Here is a 17102-nt window from a genome sequence, read left to right as displayed (position 1 = left end):
TTTGGAGTCAGCCTTGACTCCTTGTTTTCTCTTATACCTAATCATCCAAACTGTCAACAAATTCTATTAAATCTACTTTCAAATAAATGTGTCATCTCTCATCACCTTACTGCTACCATCCTGAATTATGACCAAAGTCCAACCACTGTCTCTCTGTTCCCACTGCTATACCCCATGTTCTCCTCTTCACAGAGCAGCCAGAATTATCCTCCTAAACATAAATCAGTCATCATGCCCTGGTTAAAACCTTCCAGTGGCCTCCTGGCATATGTAGGTAATATAAAGTCCATACTCTAGATACAGAGAGAGACTCTACAGGATGCCATCACATCTACAAGGCTGACCTTGTAGCCTCATTTCCCACCCCTCCCCAGTTCAGACTACAGCGCTTTCCTCACTAGTCCTCACCACTCCGGTCTGACATTCTGTCTCCACTTGTGCTGTCTGTCTGAAATGCCCTTCACAGTTTGTGGTTCCCACCTTCGTTCTGGTCTCTGTTCAAATATACCCACTTTGAAGATTTCTCCAACCACTCCAAGCACTCCCCAAGGTCTCTAGGTCTTTACCCTGTTTTAACTTACTTTCCTAACATTTGTGTTAACCTTTAATACGTTAATATGGTTATTTCTTTAGCTAATGTTGTCCATCTCCCTAAAACTGCAAGCTCCATGAGGAAAGAAAGCCCATCTTGCTCACCACTGTATCCAGCATCTAGACAGTGTCTGGCACATGGAAGGTTCAGGACTATTTATAGAATGAACCTGTGCACGTAGGGCAGTTACACATTGCTCCACAATGAACATCCTTCACAGTAACTACTGAGTTTTATGAGGATTAAATAAATATATGTAAAGTGCTTAGAACAATACTATTGATATCATGCAATAATATTGGCTTTTATTACTTGGTTTACATCTCAATATCCAAAGATTTTTCTTTAACTAAGCTACAATTGTATAAAAGTCCCCATCTTTGAAGTTAGCATTCTTCATGTTTACATTTTTTAGCTCTGCAGGTCATTTAGTCAGAATATCTTCCATTCTACTAACACCACACCCATTTTTGAGTTTAAAGGGAGACAGTACACTTTAGCAATGAGAACTTCTAAGACAGTCTTCGAGACTGACTAAATTCAAGCAAAATGTTTCAGTTTGATGCTAAAGTCTTAGGGCAATATTTAAATTTGAGGAGGTCTGGATTTTAGAGAAATAACTGAGTTTTGAATGATGTAAGCCTTCAGCACTCACTCATCCTTCTCCTCTACGTGAGAGTCGTCTGCAGTCCTGTTATTTGTGCGCTCCATGGTTTCTCCACTAGCTAGTAATAAGCACATAGTGAACATGAGCCACGTCTGGTTCGATTTTATCCCCACAACAGTTCTTTGGACAGAGACCCTATTGAACGACCTCTCACCAATAAAGAAACCAAAGATGGCCACTACTATATGGCACCAGAAACTTGCTTTGGTCATTTCTAATTATCAAGAAAAGGAAAGAAATCTGAGACACCTGGCAATGCAAATGTTACAACGTAAGCCATGTGTGTGGTGAATTCTACATTCCTAAAACATCAGGGAGAACTCCAGCCGCAGGGAGAACTCCAGCCGGCGCTCTCTCCTGTGCTGGCTCTGTAGCTCGCTGGTACAATATCTACCGTATTTCTGAGATAAACTGGATATAGCCCAACACTGTGTCCCTACCCCCCACCCCCCGGACCTTGAATCAGACATACTCCTAAATCCCCTCCGTCTTTAACATAACTAACTTTTCTTTCTGAAAAGGAGGGGGAATATAAAGGCGGGAGTGTAAGGGGCTTTTGCGTTCATTTTGCGAAGAAAAGCAGTTTTTACAGTTTCAAAATTGTCCTAGTGAACAAAAAGTCCTAAACACCGTGCTTCTCTCTCAGAGTATGAAATAACAATTTAATTTTTTTTTTTAATTTTTTTTTTCAACGTTTTTTTTTTATTTATTTTTGGGACAGAGAGAGACAGAGCATGAACGGGGGAGGGGCAGAGAGAGAGGGAGACACAGAATCGGAAACAGGCTCCAGGCTCCGAGCCATCAGCCCAGAGCCTGACGCGGGGCTCGAACTCACGGACCGCGAGATCGTGACCTGGCTGAAGTCGGACGCTTAACCGACTGCGCCACCCAGGCGCCCCAACAATTTAATTTTTAATAACTCTATCTTCTTGCTGGAGAGTAAACTAGTAAAAACTATGCTTATATTTTTAAAGAAGTAAGAATTTCTATGCTTCTGAAAACTTGGTCCTGTGGTGGGAATATCAGGTACCACAAAAAATGAATATAGTATATCTGTACTGGTTAAGGAAAGAAATCATAATGCAATTATTTAGTGCCCTCTATTGAACATGTTCAGATATGCAACCAAGAAGCAAAACGCCACCAAAACTTATTAGAAACAGTGTAACAGAAAGTCATTAATAATGCATTCACAAAAATTGGCTGTCTGCCTTAAATCGGTTTTTAAATAAGGTGGGGTGTGATTGTCAATAATCAATAGCAGTGATTATTGACACGTCTTCTTAAATTAAAAAATGAAACCGAAGCGTATTTTTACATCTGAACGTTGTGCCTTTTTGGTGTTCTTAATTTTCACCACACACAGCAGCAAGAGCAGAGCATACCAGTCTTGGGAGAGCCATGCCGGTAACCGAGCACACAAGTTTGACTGTCTGTCCATAGTGGATGTAGCCATCACGAACTGTGAATTCTTCTCCTTCTGATTCATCATCATCCACTACAGTGGAATGACAAAAGAGATCGAATTATTATCTTTTAGAGTTCTTTAATCTACTTAGGAAAATGATAAAACTTAATAGATCTGTGTGTCTTATTATCAAAGAATTTCAACAGCTGCACACTAAAAACATCAAATACACATTTTCATACTCACAGAGATGAATGTAAAATGCTCCCCACTGCTGAGAACTGGCATGGAAATTACCTCCTTCTACATGCAAGTATCTGGTACTAACTGTCTGGGATCGAAGTCGATTAAACAGAGCCACCTTTGTTCCTGAGGCAATGCACACTGCAAAGAAAAAACAGCTTCTATTTATGTGACTGGGGGGAAAGGACCTATACCTGGCAAGTTATAATTATTCTTTACTATTACTTAATAATTAATAGATTCTGCTAACAAATTGATACCCTAAAAAAAAAAAAATCAAGGTAACTCTCATTAATGATGTCAGGCTAAAGATGTAAAATACGTCCATAAAATATTTTTTAAATGAGAACTATACAGTATATTTAACGCAGTGCTGTTCAGTAAAGGGACATTATTCTTAAATATCCAACAATAGGAAAGTGATTAAATACATTATAATATCATTCACCTATTAAATAATGTATATCAAAATGCACTGATTAAAAAAAAAAAGTATCTCCCTAGTATATCACTGACTGGAAAAACGGGCTATAAAACCCTCTCTATACTGTGGTTCCATTATATATGTATTTATGTGGCTGTACGTGTGTGTCCACGTGCTCACATCCAATCCTATGGAATGTACTCAGGAGTCTAGAAGAATGTTTAGCAAAGTTGAGGCCAACTGCCCCTGGATATTGTGATTTTAGAGATTTTGATTTCTTCTAAATACCTTGAAGTATATAGCATTGCATGAAATTTCTTGAAAAAACAACCACATCTATGTAAGGAGGAAAATATTCTGAAAGTGAAATATGTTCTCTGTCAATAAGAAACTTACAATCAACAGAAAAATTGAGTTCATTTTTTTTTATTTTTTAGAAAAAGTGAGTTTAAATAAAATCCTATAATTTGAATTGGAGATAGTGTGAATCCATGACATTAGCAAGAACACCCAACTCCCATTATGAAGTAAGCCTTGTCCTCTAGCAACAACAACAAAAACCAAAGAACAAATTTAAATCTGAGCAAGCATCTAAATGGACTACAAAGATGCTCTCCTTGACCAAACTTAAAAAATTTTTAATGTTTATTTATTTTTGAGAGAGAGAAAGAGAGAGGGAGGGAGGGGGAACATGAGCGGGGGAGGGGCAGAGAAAGGGAGACACAGAATCCAAAGCAGACTCCAAGCTCTGAGCTGTCAGCAGAGCCCGACGCGGGGCTCGAACTCACGAACTGCAAGATCATGACCTGAGCTGAAGTTGGACCCCCAACCGACTGAGCCACCCAGGCGCCCCTCTCCTTGCCCATACTTTAAAGACAGGCTCCTCTTCCCTCTTGGCCTTCCCAGCCCAGTTACTGCAAGATTCCCTAAGTCTTTCTCCCACCCTTGACATCTGATTAAGTTCCTCATGAGCCACCCTGAGTATCTGATCACCAGAGAGAGGCCAGCCTTTAGCAAAAATCCTGTTAAGCTGGCTCCTCTAGAGCCCCTGTACCCTTAATGTTTCCTCTTGGTATGTTCTATCCACTGCCCCCTCCCCTCACTCTGTTCCTGGACTAACAATCCATTGAGCTCAGCTCCACACTGAAGTCTCTTCTCCCTTCTGTGACAGTACTGAATACAATCTGTCTTTACCACCTTTAACTAGTGTCTGGCTCTACTGTGTTCTCTTTGACACTATCAGTTTATAAGATACATTAAACTACACCAAGGAAATGAAATTAGCAAAATCCAGTATGTGGTAATCTCTCAGGGCCAAATGACTCAGTCTCTTCAATAAATACATTGCAAGGAGAGAGAGCCATGAAGAGGGAATCCAAAGATAAAAAGTACTCAAGGTGGGGTGCCTGGGTGGCTCAGTTGGCTGAGCATCCGACTCTTGATTTCAGCTCAGGTCAGGACCCCAGGGTCAAGGGACAGAGCCCTGCAGGCATCAGGCTCCCTGCTGAGCGAGGAGCCAGCCTATTTTCTCTCTGTCTCCCCCACTCCCTCCCTCTGCCCCACTTACTCTCTCTCTCATTCTCTAAAAACTAAATAAAATAAAAAAGAAAATAAGTAAGTAGTAGACATGTTTACTTTAAAAAATACTCAAGGACATGTCAATATAATATATAGTATAAATATCTGATGGGGATTCAAAATTTGAATTCTGATTCAACCAAAGTACTAACAAAATGGCATTTTAGATAATTTTAAATTTGTTTAATTAGACATTTGATAATATGAAGAAATTATTTCTTTTTATAGTTGTTTTGTAACATATTTGTTTTTATGTGATCATGGTGTTTTAATTATAATAAAAAAGCAAGAGCCTCAGTCTTTCAGAGATACATGTTTACAGATGAGAGGTCTTATATTTGCATTGAACTAAAATGAGGGCAGAGGAAAGTGGGGGTGTGATACAGGTATAGATGAAATAAGACTGGCCTGCAGTTAAGATCAGTCTTGAAATTAGAGGCTGGAGGGGCGCCTGGGTGGCGCAGTCGGCTAAGCGTCCGACTTCAGCCAGGTCACGATCTCGCGGTCCGTGAGTTCGAGCCCCGCGTCAGGCTCTGGGCTGATGGCTCGGAGCCTGGAGCCTGTTTCCGATTCTGTGTCTCCCTCTCTCTCTGCCCCTCCCCTGTTCATGCTCTGTCTCTCTCTGTCCCAAAAAAATAAATAAAAAACGTTGAAAAAAAATTAAAAAAAAAAAAAAGAAATTAGAGGCTGGACACAGAGCTTTCGTATAATTATGCAACTCTGTCTACTTTACTATGTTTGAAAATTTCCATAATATAAATGGTTATAATAATAATGACTGAGGGAACTAAAACCAACCAATATATAAAAACCGAGTAAGTTCATAATAAAACAAAATAAAAACAAGCAAACTAAACAAAACTCCTAAAACCTTGAGCACTTTCAAAAAATACTACTGCTATTCTGCAAATTAGTAAGCAAGTGTCTATCCTGCCTTTTCTCTGCAGTCTATTATTTGAAACAAAACGCTAACAAGTTCTAAGTAAAAGAATACGAAAAAGCCCTTCATAAAACACTAGATTTAAGCAGCCATTGTCAGTGGCTAATGGTTGCTGAGGAACTCTGTACCAATGGATTAGGCTAGCAACAGCTCAACTTACTATAAAAATCTTAACAGGACAAGACATGGGTATCATCTCAGGTATCATCTCTGACTTCTGATTAGAAGGAAACAAACATATAGAGGACCAGCTAATTCTAAAATACGTCTTTAGGTCTCACCACCAGTTTATGGAAAATATGAGAGACAGAGGCACAAGTAATCAGCCAGATCCGGAATATGGAAATTCCAAAGGAAAAATTACCCAGTTTCTTCAGCAAATGACATGGAAAGATTGGAGGGGGAGAGAACACACTATTATAGGTTAAAATGTATGGGCCTTATTTGGATCCAAGTTTGAACAGGCCAACTGCTAAGAAACACACACACACACACACACACACACAACTGTAAAATAACACTTCAGAGACCATGTAATAAGTCTGCACACGGATTGGTTTTTAGATGGCATTAAAGCACTACTGTCAATACTTTTAGGCACCACTACTCCAGAAATGATGGTTGAAAGAACAGGTCATCTGAGATTTCCATTAAAATATTCCAGAAGTCAGAGGAGGAAGGACCATGGAAAAAATGAAACAGAACTGGCAAAACCTGTTGAGGCCAGGGGGCCGGTCACCTTACACAAGTCTCTCCCTTTTGGGTAAGTTTGAAAATTTTCATAATAAAGGGTTAAAAAAAAAGAAAAAGAAAATTGGGTGCAGGGGTTGCAATGTGTAACTCAGTCAGACAGCGTTTATCTTTGGTATTTGGTAGTCTAAAAATTTGCTCATGAGGCAGCAGTCTTTGCCAGAGCAACTGTGTTAAAAATTTTGTTTAGGTTTTCAGGAAGGACTTCCACAGCCCATTTGATAACAGTGCTTCTCAAAGAGGAGCTTTTGATGTTCTTGGGGGATCAATTCTCTGTGGAATGAGAACAAGGACTTTTAGGGTCACTGTCTGATGCACCCAATGCCATCAGCACTCCCTGTGGTCACTGACAGCACAAGGAATAAATTCCCACTTCCCATATGCCTCTGGGGAACACTGCAGAAGCAACTCTGGCTGGGAACCATCTCCATAGACCGGGCATTGTCCATTTCAATTAAAAAAAAAAAAAAAAAAAGATGACCATAAAATGGCAATAATACATGTGACAGTTTCAGATTAAGTGGAGGGCCACAAAACCATTACTAACAAATGAATTTGCTATCAAAAAGCAATTTTCAGTTAAAAAAATAGTTGAATTTGTCTTATGAATCCATCAGGGGAATTGATGACAAAAAAGAAAACTCAAGGATACGTACAGTCAGCATTCTTCAATGACTGCTTCTTTTTGGAAGGTTTGGAGATGACTTTTATCCGCTTGCTGAGGAACACACCAATATCATCGCTGTTGCCATAGAACATCTTTACAGACAACATGAAGTGCTTTCTCTTGTCTGAATCAGATATGTACAAAGTTTTGGCTGTGCAATAGTTCTGTGAAAAAAAGGGAAGTTTCAATAGCACCAAAAGTTTGCTGGTTATGTACTTACAACTCAGTACAGCCATGGCTAGGTTTTCGATGAATGAATTAGATGAATAGCTGAAAAAACCAATTGTAACAATTACTGACATTGATCCTGGAAGGCAAAGGACAGTCTTATCAAGTCTATGAAATACTACATTACGATCCATTTTATCCATTTTAAAACACAGTTTTTTCTTATTTTATATAGCTCTATACCAACATAAAAGAATTATAAATGCTGTAACAGTAATTTTTTAAAAATAGAACTTAACAGGGCACCTGGTAGCTCAGTTAGTTAAATGTGTGACCCTTGATCCTGACTCAGGTCCTGATCTAAGGTTAATGAGTTCGAGCACTGCGTCAGGCTCTGTGCTGACAGAATCCTGCTTGGGGTTCTTTCTAACCCTCTCTCTCCCTCTCTACCCCTCCCCCACTTCTGCTCTCTCTTTCTCTCCTTCTCAGAAATAAACAAATAAACATTAAAAAAAAAAAACACAGAATTTTACAGTTCAAAAAAAGCCCATGACTGTATTTCTGCAATGAAACAAAATAAATAAAGCTATCAGAATTCAACTGAATCTGTATAAGATTTTTAGCAGTGATCCTTTTCAAAATAGTGCACAGTTTTTCTTTACATGGATGAACACTACAGAACCACCTATAAGTCTGATAAAAACAAAGTTAGAGTAACTGGAGAATTATAAAATATTTTATGCCAGAAAAGGTTAGGAGTATACTTTAAAGAACTCTTCATAAAAAATGGTAAACTTTGCCAAATGGGATAATTCATACTATATCATCAAAAGAACTGACTGAGGGGCCCCCGTTTGGCTTAATCAATGGAGCATATGATTCTTGATCTCAGGGTTGTGAGTTCAAGTCCTACATTGGGGGTTGTGCTTACTTAAAAAAAAAATATGCAACTGGATTGAAAGGTAATAGAGAAGATAAACATAGCAAGGTATAATGCCAGTCTACCAGAAAATAAATTCTGGTACCTGAAAAGATAGCATTCAAGAGTTACAGCACTCACAAAGTAGCAGCAACTATCTCAAATATATATGACAATTCTATTATCATTCCTATTCCCCCGATCCCTATGAATTAGGGAAGGAACTATATTATTTTTTTTAAATGTTCATTTATTTTTGAGAGAGAGAAAGACAGAGTGTGAGCAGGGGAGGGGCAGAAAGAGAGGGAGACACAAAATCCAAAGCAGACTTCAGGCTCTGAGCTGTCAGCACAGAGCCCGACGCAGGGCTCGAACCCATAGACCGCGAGATCATGACCCGAGCCGAAGTTGGACACTTAACCGACGGAGCCACCCAGGTGCCCCTAAATTATTGATCTCCTTTTCCAGATTGGGTAAATAATGCTCAAACACAGCTTAAGTATTTAAAATATCTAAATTATATTTTTTAGAAGATCAATTCTCTACCTTGTAATTAGGCTACACAAGTTTCCTTGACTACCTCTGTTGTGTGTTTCTTTTAAAAATCAGGGAAAATGCCACTTGTTTAGGAAACAGCTAATGTACTCTAAGTTTTTAACTTTTTAAATTTTAATCACGTGTAATTTTAGCACAACAAAAATAATGCCAGAGTTTATTTCATTTCTCATAGCAAAGTTATGTAAAACGATGTAGGTGCCACTGTATTTTACACTTCATTAGGTCTTCACAAATTCAAAAATGTGGTAAAAGCTTTGAGAAGCTTTGTTCGACAGAAGATAAAATTAAGATAAAGCTAATAACAGTAATAAGAAAAATAAAAACAACAGTTCTTCGTACTCACACAACTCCTTCTACCCAAGGATCTCCAAGCTCAGAGATGCTATGGCGGGAGTGACAGGTCTTCCATACATCAAAAAGCACTGAAGGTCAAATTAAGCCTAAGCTGATGGAACTGTTCTGCACCATAAAGTCTAGGAAAATGGGTATCGATATACTAACTAACGCAGATGGTTACAAGGAACAAAACGAAATGTGTATCTAAAAGACAAATTCTCATAGGCAAAAGCCTTTCACACAAAGTTTTTGTCTGGAAAAAGCAAACACATATCTCTGGAAAAAAAAGGAAAATGTATCCCTATTTTTATAAAAGTGAGTAGTCTGAATCCACAAGAAAATAATCATGGCTAGGACAACTTTTTTTTTTTTTTTTTTTTTTTAAAGTAGTCTTCACGCCCAGCACGGAGCACAACATGGGGCTTGAACTCACGACCCTGAGATCAAGCTGAGCTGAGGTGGAGTCAGACGTTTAAGCAACTGAGCCACCCAGATGCCCCTGGGATAACTTTATTAGAATTATTATTTTTTAAAAAACTAAGACCACTGACTACAAACTCAAATTCCATTTAAAAAAAGGGGGGGGGGCACCTAGGTGGCTCAGTCGGTTGAGCATCCAACTTCATACTCGGGTCATGATCTTGCGGTTCATGGGTTCAAGCCCTGTATCGGGTTCTATGCTGACAGCTCAGAGCCTGGAGCCTGCTTCAGATTCTGTGTCTCCCTCTCTCTCTGTTCCTTCCTCACTCGCGTTCTGTCTCTGTCTCTCAAAAATGAATAAATGTAAAAAAAAAAAAAAAAAAAAAAAGGAAAAAGTCACCACTCAGAAAAAGTACTATTGCTTTAAGAAAATAGAAAATAAATAAAATTTAAAGTTACATTCGTCATACAAAAACGCTAGATTAGCTAACAAAATTCTAGAATAGAAAATGGCATATAATAAACCTTTCTATCAATAATGAACAATGTAACTTAAGAACTTGAAGATCTTCAGGCCATAGTAAAAAATGTGCCCCCAAATGAGAAAGCAATACCAAATACAACACTGCAAAAGTACTGTAGAAATGTCCGCATCATAGAATCTGAATTATAGAAATGAAAAAGTGCTAGCAAGTGAGGTGTAGGGGATGTAACTTTTAAGTGTAAGAAAAACACAAGTGGGCTAAGTAGGGAATCAATTCATGTTGTATAGCTTACCTAGTTCCAACTATGTAAGATGTAAAATTGAGGAAAAATGAGTATTTAACAAATAAAAACATCATTAAGTGAAATCTCAGATCCAAAATATTATCAACATAGAGTCAATGTCATGACCGTATGAAGTGCCACATAAATTAGAACTTTATTGTAATGAATATTAAGTATAAGTACCCAATAGTACAAAATAAATAGCCTTTCTTTTCCGATAATGACTAAATTGTACCATTCAATGAGGAGGCTACTAAAAGAAAACAGTGTTACCTTAAGTGAATGGAGGTTAAGAGAGACAGGTGGGAGCAAAGGGTCCCTTTTCTGAGGCTCAGCATGTCACTACTCAGGACATCTTTGCCTTCCTAGGCTCAAATATATTACACACGCCTTTAGGCTCCAAGCACATATGATGTTCCTGTTCCACCTCGAATGCCTTCTGCTGACTCCCGACAAGTCTTCCTTTATATAAAGTAAGTAAGACTTCTCTGATAGCATTTTTCATGAAAACTAATATTAACAGCTTTGGCTTACAGACATTATATGTTTTAAATATAACCCATTAGATGTTTTAAATACTAGTTAATGCTCAAGCTTTCAGGTATTCTTTTCTTCTTCTGTGAATCTTTAGGGCTTAGGGAAAGAATATAATGGTATAAGTTGAAGAAAGGTATACTAAGCCACGATGCTGATACAGGCAAGTGAGGATGCTGTTTGTTTGGTATTACTTCCCTTAAAATGCTGGAAGCTGGAATTGGTTAAAGTAGGCAAAGAAATTCAGTTAACAATTATATACCCTGGTAGCTACAATCCCTGGCTTCTCACTACCTATTTAAGTACTCATTTCATAGTACCAAGTATCTAAATGTACACCCTGGAGACCTGTAACTCTGAGACTTTCTACGTAACAGGAAAATAGAGGAGACACAGCTAAGGCCCATCAGATCACCCTATCACTTAAATACATCCTTTACTCCAGTTGTAGGGTCATAATTTAGAAATATTTCTTGCTGCTGTATTTTCTTTTAAGATGAAACCACTTCTATTATAGTAAGTTTTATTGCAAACTTAATTAAAAATACATAGTTGATAAGTCTTACCAATAAACATTTTAAGGATACAAATGTCATTCATAAAAATATCTGAAGAAGGTTGATATTAAGGCTTCTTAGTGCTCATGCTCCGTATTAGCTATAAAATGGCTAAAACTGAATCGAAATGTACAAATCTCCTAGCTCATCACCTTCAATGTCACTCTGCAGCCCCCATCTGTACTGCCAGCTACAACACAGCAAACACGAAGATATTCAGTGAAGATTTACTGAATGAGGAAACAGCTTTTCATACGCTATTTTAAAGGATATTCACGTGGTTGTTGAGAACTAACCATTTTCCAGATTTTAATATCAAGGGAAAATAAAATAATAGTTAAATGCTAAGTCATTAAGAACTATTTTTGAATACTAAAGGTATAAAGTGAAATGACTGCTTCATAATTTCATAAAACACAATTAGCAAAACTAATACTTAAATTTCATTCCCTAGCAAATTAATCACAGAAAATCCCTAAACGTTTGAGTGAAGCTAATTGTGGCTGTTTTTGTCTATAGCATAGTTTTGCTTCACAGAGAAGCTACGTAAAACATTTAAGATCTTTATAGCCCAGGTAAATCGTTCTAAGAATTTATCTGTGTCACTTTGTTTCTAGTGTAAGACTAAGATTAAGATTAAGACTAAGATTAAGAGACAGCGTAAAACATTACTGAGCTATACGCGTTCACTGTTACTTGAGTATCATGCCCCCCTGTCAGACACATGAGGGATTAGCCTCTTAAGTTTATTACTGGCTTCCAATGGCAATCTGATTCAGACTGTTAAAACTGCTAACAAGCCACCTTTAGATGTCAACAGCTTGTGACTAGACTGCAACTATTTAAGAAGTTTCTCTCTGAGGGATGGAACGGGGAGGGTGTGTTCAGAAAATTGCTACCAAAAGCCATAAAAGAAAAAAAAAATCATCACCACAAAAATAAATAAGGAAACTGCATGCTAATAGGGTACCAGGGTGCCCTTTTAGGAGAACCAACAGAGTTTAATTTACCTTTCCTTCCAAGTTCAGCTGCTGCATTTCTTGGTCACTATTTCCTATTCCAATAAATGCACATGGTTGAGACTCTTGTTCAGAACAACCATCACGTTCCATTTGTTCTTTTTTTTTCTTCCATCCACTGCCCATAAGATACACACAAGGAGGAGGGCAAAAAAACCTAAACAATGGTAGAAACACACACACACACACACACAAATACAAAACCAAACAATGCAATTAGATTCAAGAAAGCATTACCTTTCTTTGAACATATGAATATAAAATTATACTGAACTATACTAAGTCATCTCCTAATGAACTATTTTGGTGAAGCCTTTTGTCATGCCAATTAATCATGTCCATAGCACAGAAATCAAGGCTTCCACAAAGACTACATTTGTTTGGGGAAGATTCATCTATACTGGAATTATGCATTCAATAAGATTAGATACTTTTTATTTTTATTAGTTTTTTAATGTTCATTTATTTTTGAGAGAGAGAGAGAGAGAGAAAGAGTGTGAGTGGGGGAGGGGCAGAGACAGAGAGAGGGAGACACAGAATCCGAAGCAGGCTTCAGGCTCTGAGCTGTCAGCACCGAGCCTGACATAGGGCTCGAACTCATGAACCGTGAGATCATGACCTGAGCCAAAGTTGGACCTTCAATCAACTGAGCCATCCAAGCACTCCAAGATTAGATAGATACTTTTTAGAGGATGGAGTCTCCCTTTAAATTTTCACAGCTCAGAGTTCTGAACTATTGGACTTCAGTAAATCCAATGATGTCTAACAGGTTACAAAAAATAATATGCCATCGCAGACTCTGCAGTTATTAAGATCTACTCAAAATGATATATTAATTAATGACATTATTGCTATGGCTATTACACTGAATTTATTTGGTAATTCACCTGGAAAATAGAATTAGAGCAATATCCAAAGGAGAAACTTTCAAAATATTAACCAAAGTAGAAGAATTAAAAGCAAATGGGTAAGCGGATTTCTGTGTTTTATGTATATGACACCCCGGACAAGTGGATGTCTGAAAGAACAATCCACTGTACCCTTTCAACTCACAGATCACCAACAGATTTGTCTTGCTAGTTGCCAAAAACCTGCCCTCAAAAATTCTTCCCACCTAGAATAACTTCCTTATACAGTTGACCTTTGAACAATGTGGGGGTGAAGGGTGCCAAATCCCTGTGCAGTCAAAAATCCATGTCTAAATTTGACTCTCCCAAACTTAACTAATAGCCTATTGTTGACCAGGAAGCCTTATCATTAACATAAACAGTCAACACATATTTTGTGTGTTATATGTATTACATACTATATTCTTACAAGAAAGTAAGCTAAAGAAAATATTACTAAGAAAATCATAAGGAAGAAAAAATACATTTATAATACTATACTGTATTAACTGAAAAAAAACCTGAACATAAGTAGACTCATGCAGATCAAACCCGTGTACTGCAAGAGTCAACTGCTATCTTCTCCTTGACAATTAAAAAATATCAGTTTCAAAGCCTAGTTCAAGCCCCACATTTTATAATTCAGACCATCAATCCAGTCCTTATATACAGGGTAATTTGCTTTTGCTCAATAGTGACACCATGTCTCATCAAGGGGCCTGAAAACTCAAATATCTACCAGAAATAGTAGCTAAGTAAACTCAACGAGTCACCAGGTAAGTAATTTAGTGGGTGAACCAGGTGCACAATAAATAAGGAAGGGGGCGCCTGGGTGGCGCAGTCGGTTAAGCGTCCGACTTCAGCCAGGTCACGATCTCGCGGTCTGTGAGTTCGAGCCCCGCGTCAGGCTGATGGCTCAGAGCCTGGAACCTGTTTCCGATTCTGTGTCTCCCTCTCTCTCTGCCCCTCCCCCGTTCATGCTCTGTCTCTCTCTGTCCCAAAAATAAATAAACGTTGAAAAAAAAAACAAATAAATAAATAAGGAAGAATATCCTTTAATTATTCAAACAAGTAGGTTCCCTCTTCTTTCTTGAAACACACAGCCCTCATGGTAATTCTTGCTTTTTATACAGTTATGAGTAAAGGAGCATTCTTCTTAACTCTTGTAAGCCCACTGTAAGAGAAAGAAGGGCTTAAATGCAATGACAATCAGCCACTGGTTTGTGACTCTGATGACATGGCACAACATAGAATAGCGAGCCTGTGGCTACACACCCACTCGATCACTTTGCTGAACTACGGCCATGTGGGCCTAGTGTTGGTTACATCCTCCAATTGTTCCACAAACGTTTGAAGCCAAACTTTATATGGGATTTCTCAAAGTTAGCAAATATTTATGCTTTTAACACCTTGGAGGCCAACAATAGACTTAAAAAAAAAAATGTGCCCACATACCTATTTGTGCATATGTATGTGACACAGTGACAACACCAGGCTGGATTTGGCTTCAGCTCTTCCTAAAGGTAGTTAGTATCTACTTCTTGTTTGCTTCCCCCCCAGCCCCCAGCATCCAACTACAATATTTACTGAATTGAATCAAACTTGTATAACACCTACTTTTTGCTCAATTCTAACTAAAAACTACTTTAATTAATTTATAAGTAGTGAGCTAGGTGTATTTAATATTCATCAATTCATTAAATTATTATACCCCTAGTCTGAACCCCTAGTGTAGTGTTGCAGGCATTAGGAATATAGTAGTTAAAAAAAAAAAAAAAAGGCAAATATTCCTGTCCTGATGGAATTCACGAACTCTAATAGGAGAGACAGCTAATTTTAAAAAAAAGAAACAAAACAAAAAAACACTTTACTCATAAAGTTTAGAAAACATTTTACTCATAAATGAGTAAAACGGCTTATATAAGACCAGGGTGGCCAGAGAAAGCTTCCTTTAAAAGGTGATGTTGAGTCACAACCTAAAGCCATGGGTGGCTGAGGGAAAAGCAAGTAGGAAGGACCAAAATGGTCTGTGTCAAAACAAACACAGACCACTCCAGTGTGCCTGGAGTTGAGAACAGATGAAGCCTAGATAACAGGGAAGTGGACCAAGCAGGACCTAGGGGTCAAGCTGAGTAAGGAGGGAAGCCCTGGAGGCTTTTCAGATTTATTTAAACCAGTAAAAAGGAAGCAGAGCAGCTTTCATGCCTGCATACTCTCACTGTGACCATGGACACAGAGGTCACAGCCGAGGTAGTGGGCTCAGCTCCAGGTCACTCCAAGTTTGGAGGGATGCCTGGATTAGCCGGGCTAGTTCTGGAGTTGGCTCAATTCAAGTCTACCCCCAGGATCTTTCTGGCCTCTAATGCTGGGAGCCACCCAATGCTTACCGTGGCACAGACTCAAATACCTAGCTGGCATACTACTGGGAGGTTGAGAAGGCATCAATTTTGGACACTTGTCTCCCATGAGCGTTTTTTATTGAACACTGGTATTAAGATTCCTTAATAAGCTGGTATACTAGCTATAAAATTCAAAGAGCCATGCTTTAGTGGAGTATACCAGATGCGGGAGTCAAATTTCAACAAGTTTTCATAAAAGACACTTTTATTTCACATCTGAAAAACTATAAAGAAGACTAAAACTGTACAAGATTGGGTAGTGCTCGTTTTCTCAAGAGTACTGGGATAAAATGGCATGAAACAAGGTATAAAATTAGGTTGGCAAGCAATTCTTTATCACTTAAAACACGGACCAAGACTCTATACTGAAAGTGCTTTCCAAATCATGTAATAAGAAAAATGAGACGAATCTTCACAAATGCCTCAGAACTAGCCTTGTTTTTTAGTCAACTCTACAACACTTCAAAGAAGTTGTGATGCAAGAAAACAGCAAATCCCATACAATCTAACCATTGAGACTATTTCTATACAATGTGCTGATTAAATCATATCTTAAATATCCCAATACTGGCACTCCCTAAGAAATAGTTAATGAATCAGGTTTGCATTTCCACAGACTTCAGTAGCAGCATAATCAAATAGAAGATAAGCATACATACAAAAAAGAGCAGATTAAAAAAAAGGAAATTAAAGGGAGTGAGGATTTAAAAAAGGCTACCTAATTAGCAGAAGAAAAATTAAAATACACCTTATAATGCCATGTGCAATCAGTGATTTTTAAATTTGGACAGTTGGTCAATATGTACCAAATACTCAGTGAAAAGTCTGACAAACAAGTGGCCAGCTCACGGTTTAACAGCTGCCGTAAAAGAATATGCAATGAAACAATGTGCCTTTATTTTCTAACATTTCCCATGGCTATATCTAGCAACTATGACAAACAATGCTTTTTTTCTGCCACTTGGTGGCAATATACACACATTTACAATTTTACTCATTTCCTAGTTCAAACAATTAGTCTTTATTTTCAGAGGATGATTCAACAACTTTTTCCTCAAACCCTGAGATGAGGTCTGGAAAATACCTTACAGATTCAAAGACGACTTTTTATTCAGCCCAATATATAAAATAGGTTAGGTTAGACCAAATCCAAACGCGTCATTTACATTATCTGACTACCTTTGCAGAATCATGATCCTTTGAGGATTATCCAATCCAAAAGCACCAAATAGAAACTTTTTGCACACCTCAGTTACCTCTATTAACAC

The 17102-nt window shown here is 38.0% G+C and overlaps 1 protein-coding gene across 8 annotated transcripts in view; it reads right to left on the bottom strand.

Annotated features, from left to right (window-relative positions):
* Window positions 1–17102, bottom strand: part of RBPJ (recombination signal binding protein for immunoglobulin kappa J region) — a 101960-nt gene that overhangs the window by 7060 nt on the left and 77798 nt on the right. For all 8 annotated transcript variants that reach the window (XM_047091653.1, XM_047091652.1, XM_047091646.1 and 5 more), the window contains 4 exons: window positions 12540–12705; window positions 7259–7433; window positions 2914–3051; window positions 2645–2757 (listed from right to left, as the gene is read on the bottom strand). In XM_047091653.1, coding sequence (XP_046947609.1) covers window positions 2645–2757; window positions 2914–3051; window positions 7259–7433; window positions 12540–12705 — 592 coding nt within the window. The remainder of the gene's footprint in view (window positions 1–2644; window positions 2758–2913; window positions 3052–7258; window positions 7434–12539; window positions 12706–17102) is intronic.

The sequence above is a fragment of the Lynx rufus genome, unplaced genomic scaffold (genome assembly GCF_022079265.1).
Source record: "Lynx rufus isolate CCGP_SWC_20201006 ecotype Redwood Valley unplaced genomic scaffold, mLynRuf1.p SCAF_3, whole genome shotgun sequence".
NCBI lineage: Eukaryota > Metazoa > Chordata > Mammalia > Carnivora > Felidae > Lynx > Lynx rufus.
The sequence above is the reverse complement of the archived record's forward strand: the minus strand, read 5'-3'. Positions and strand labels throughout refer to the sequence as shown.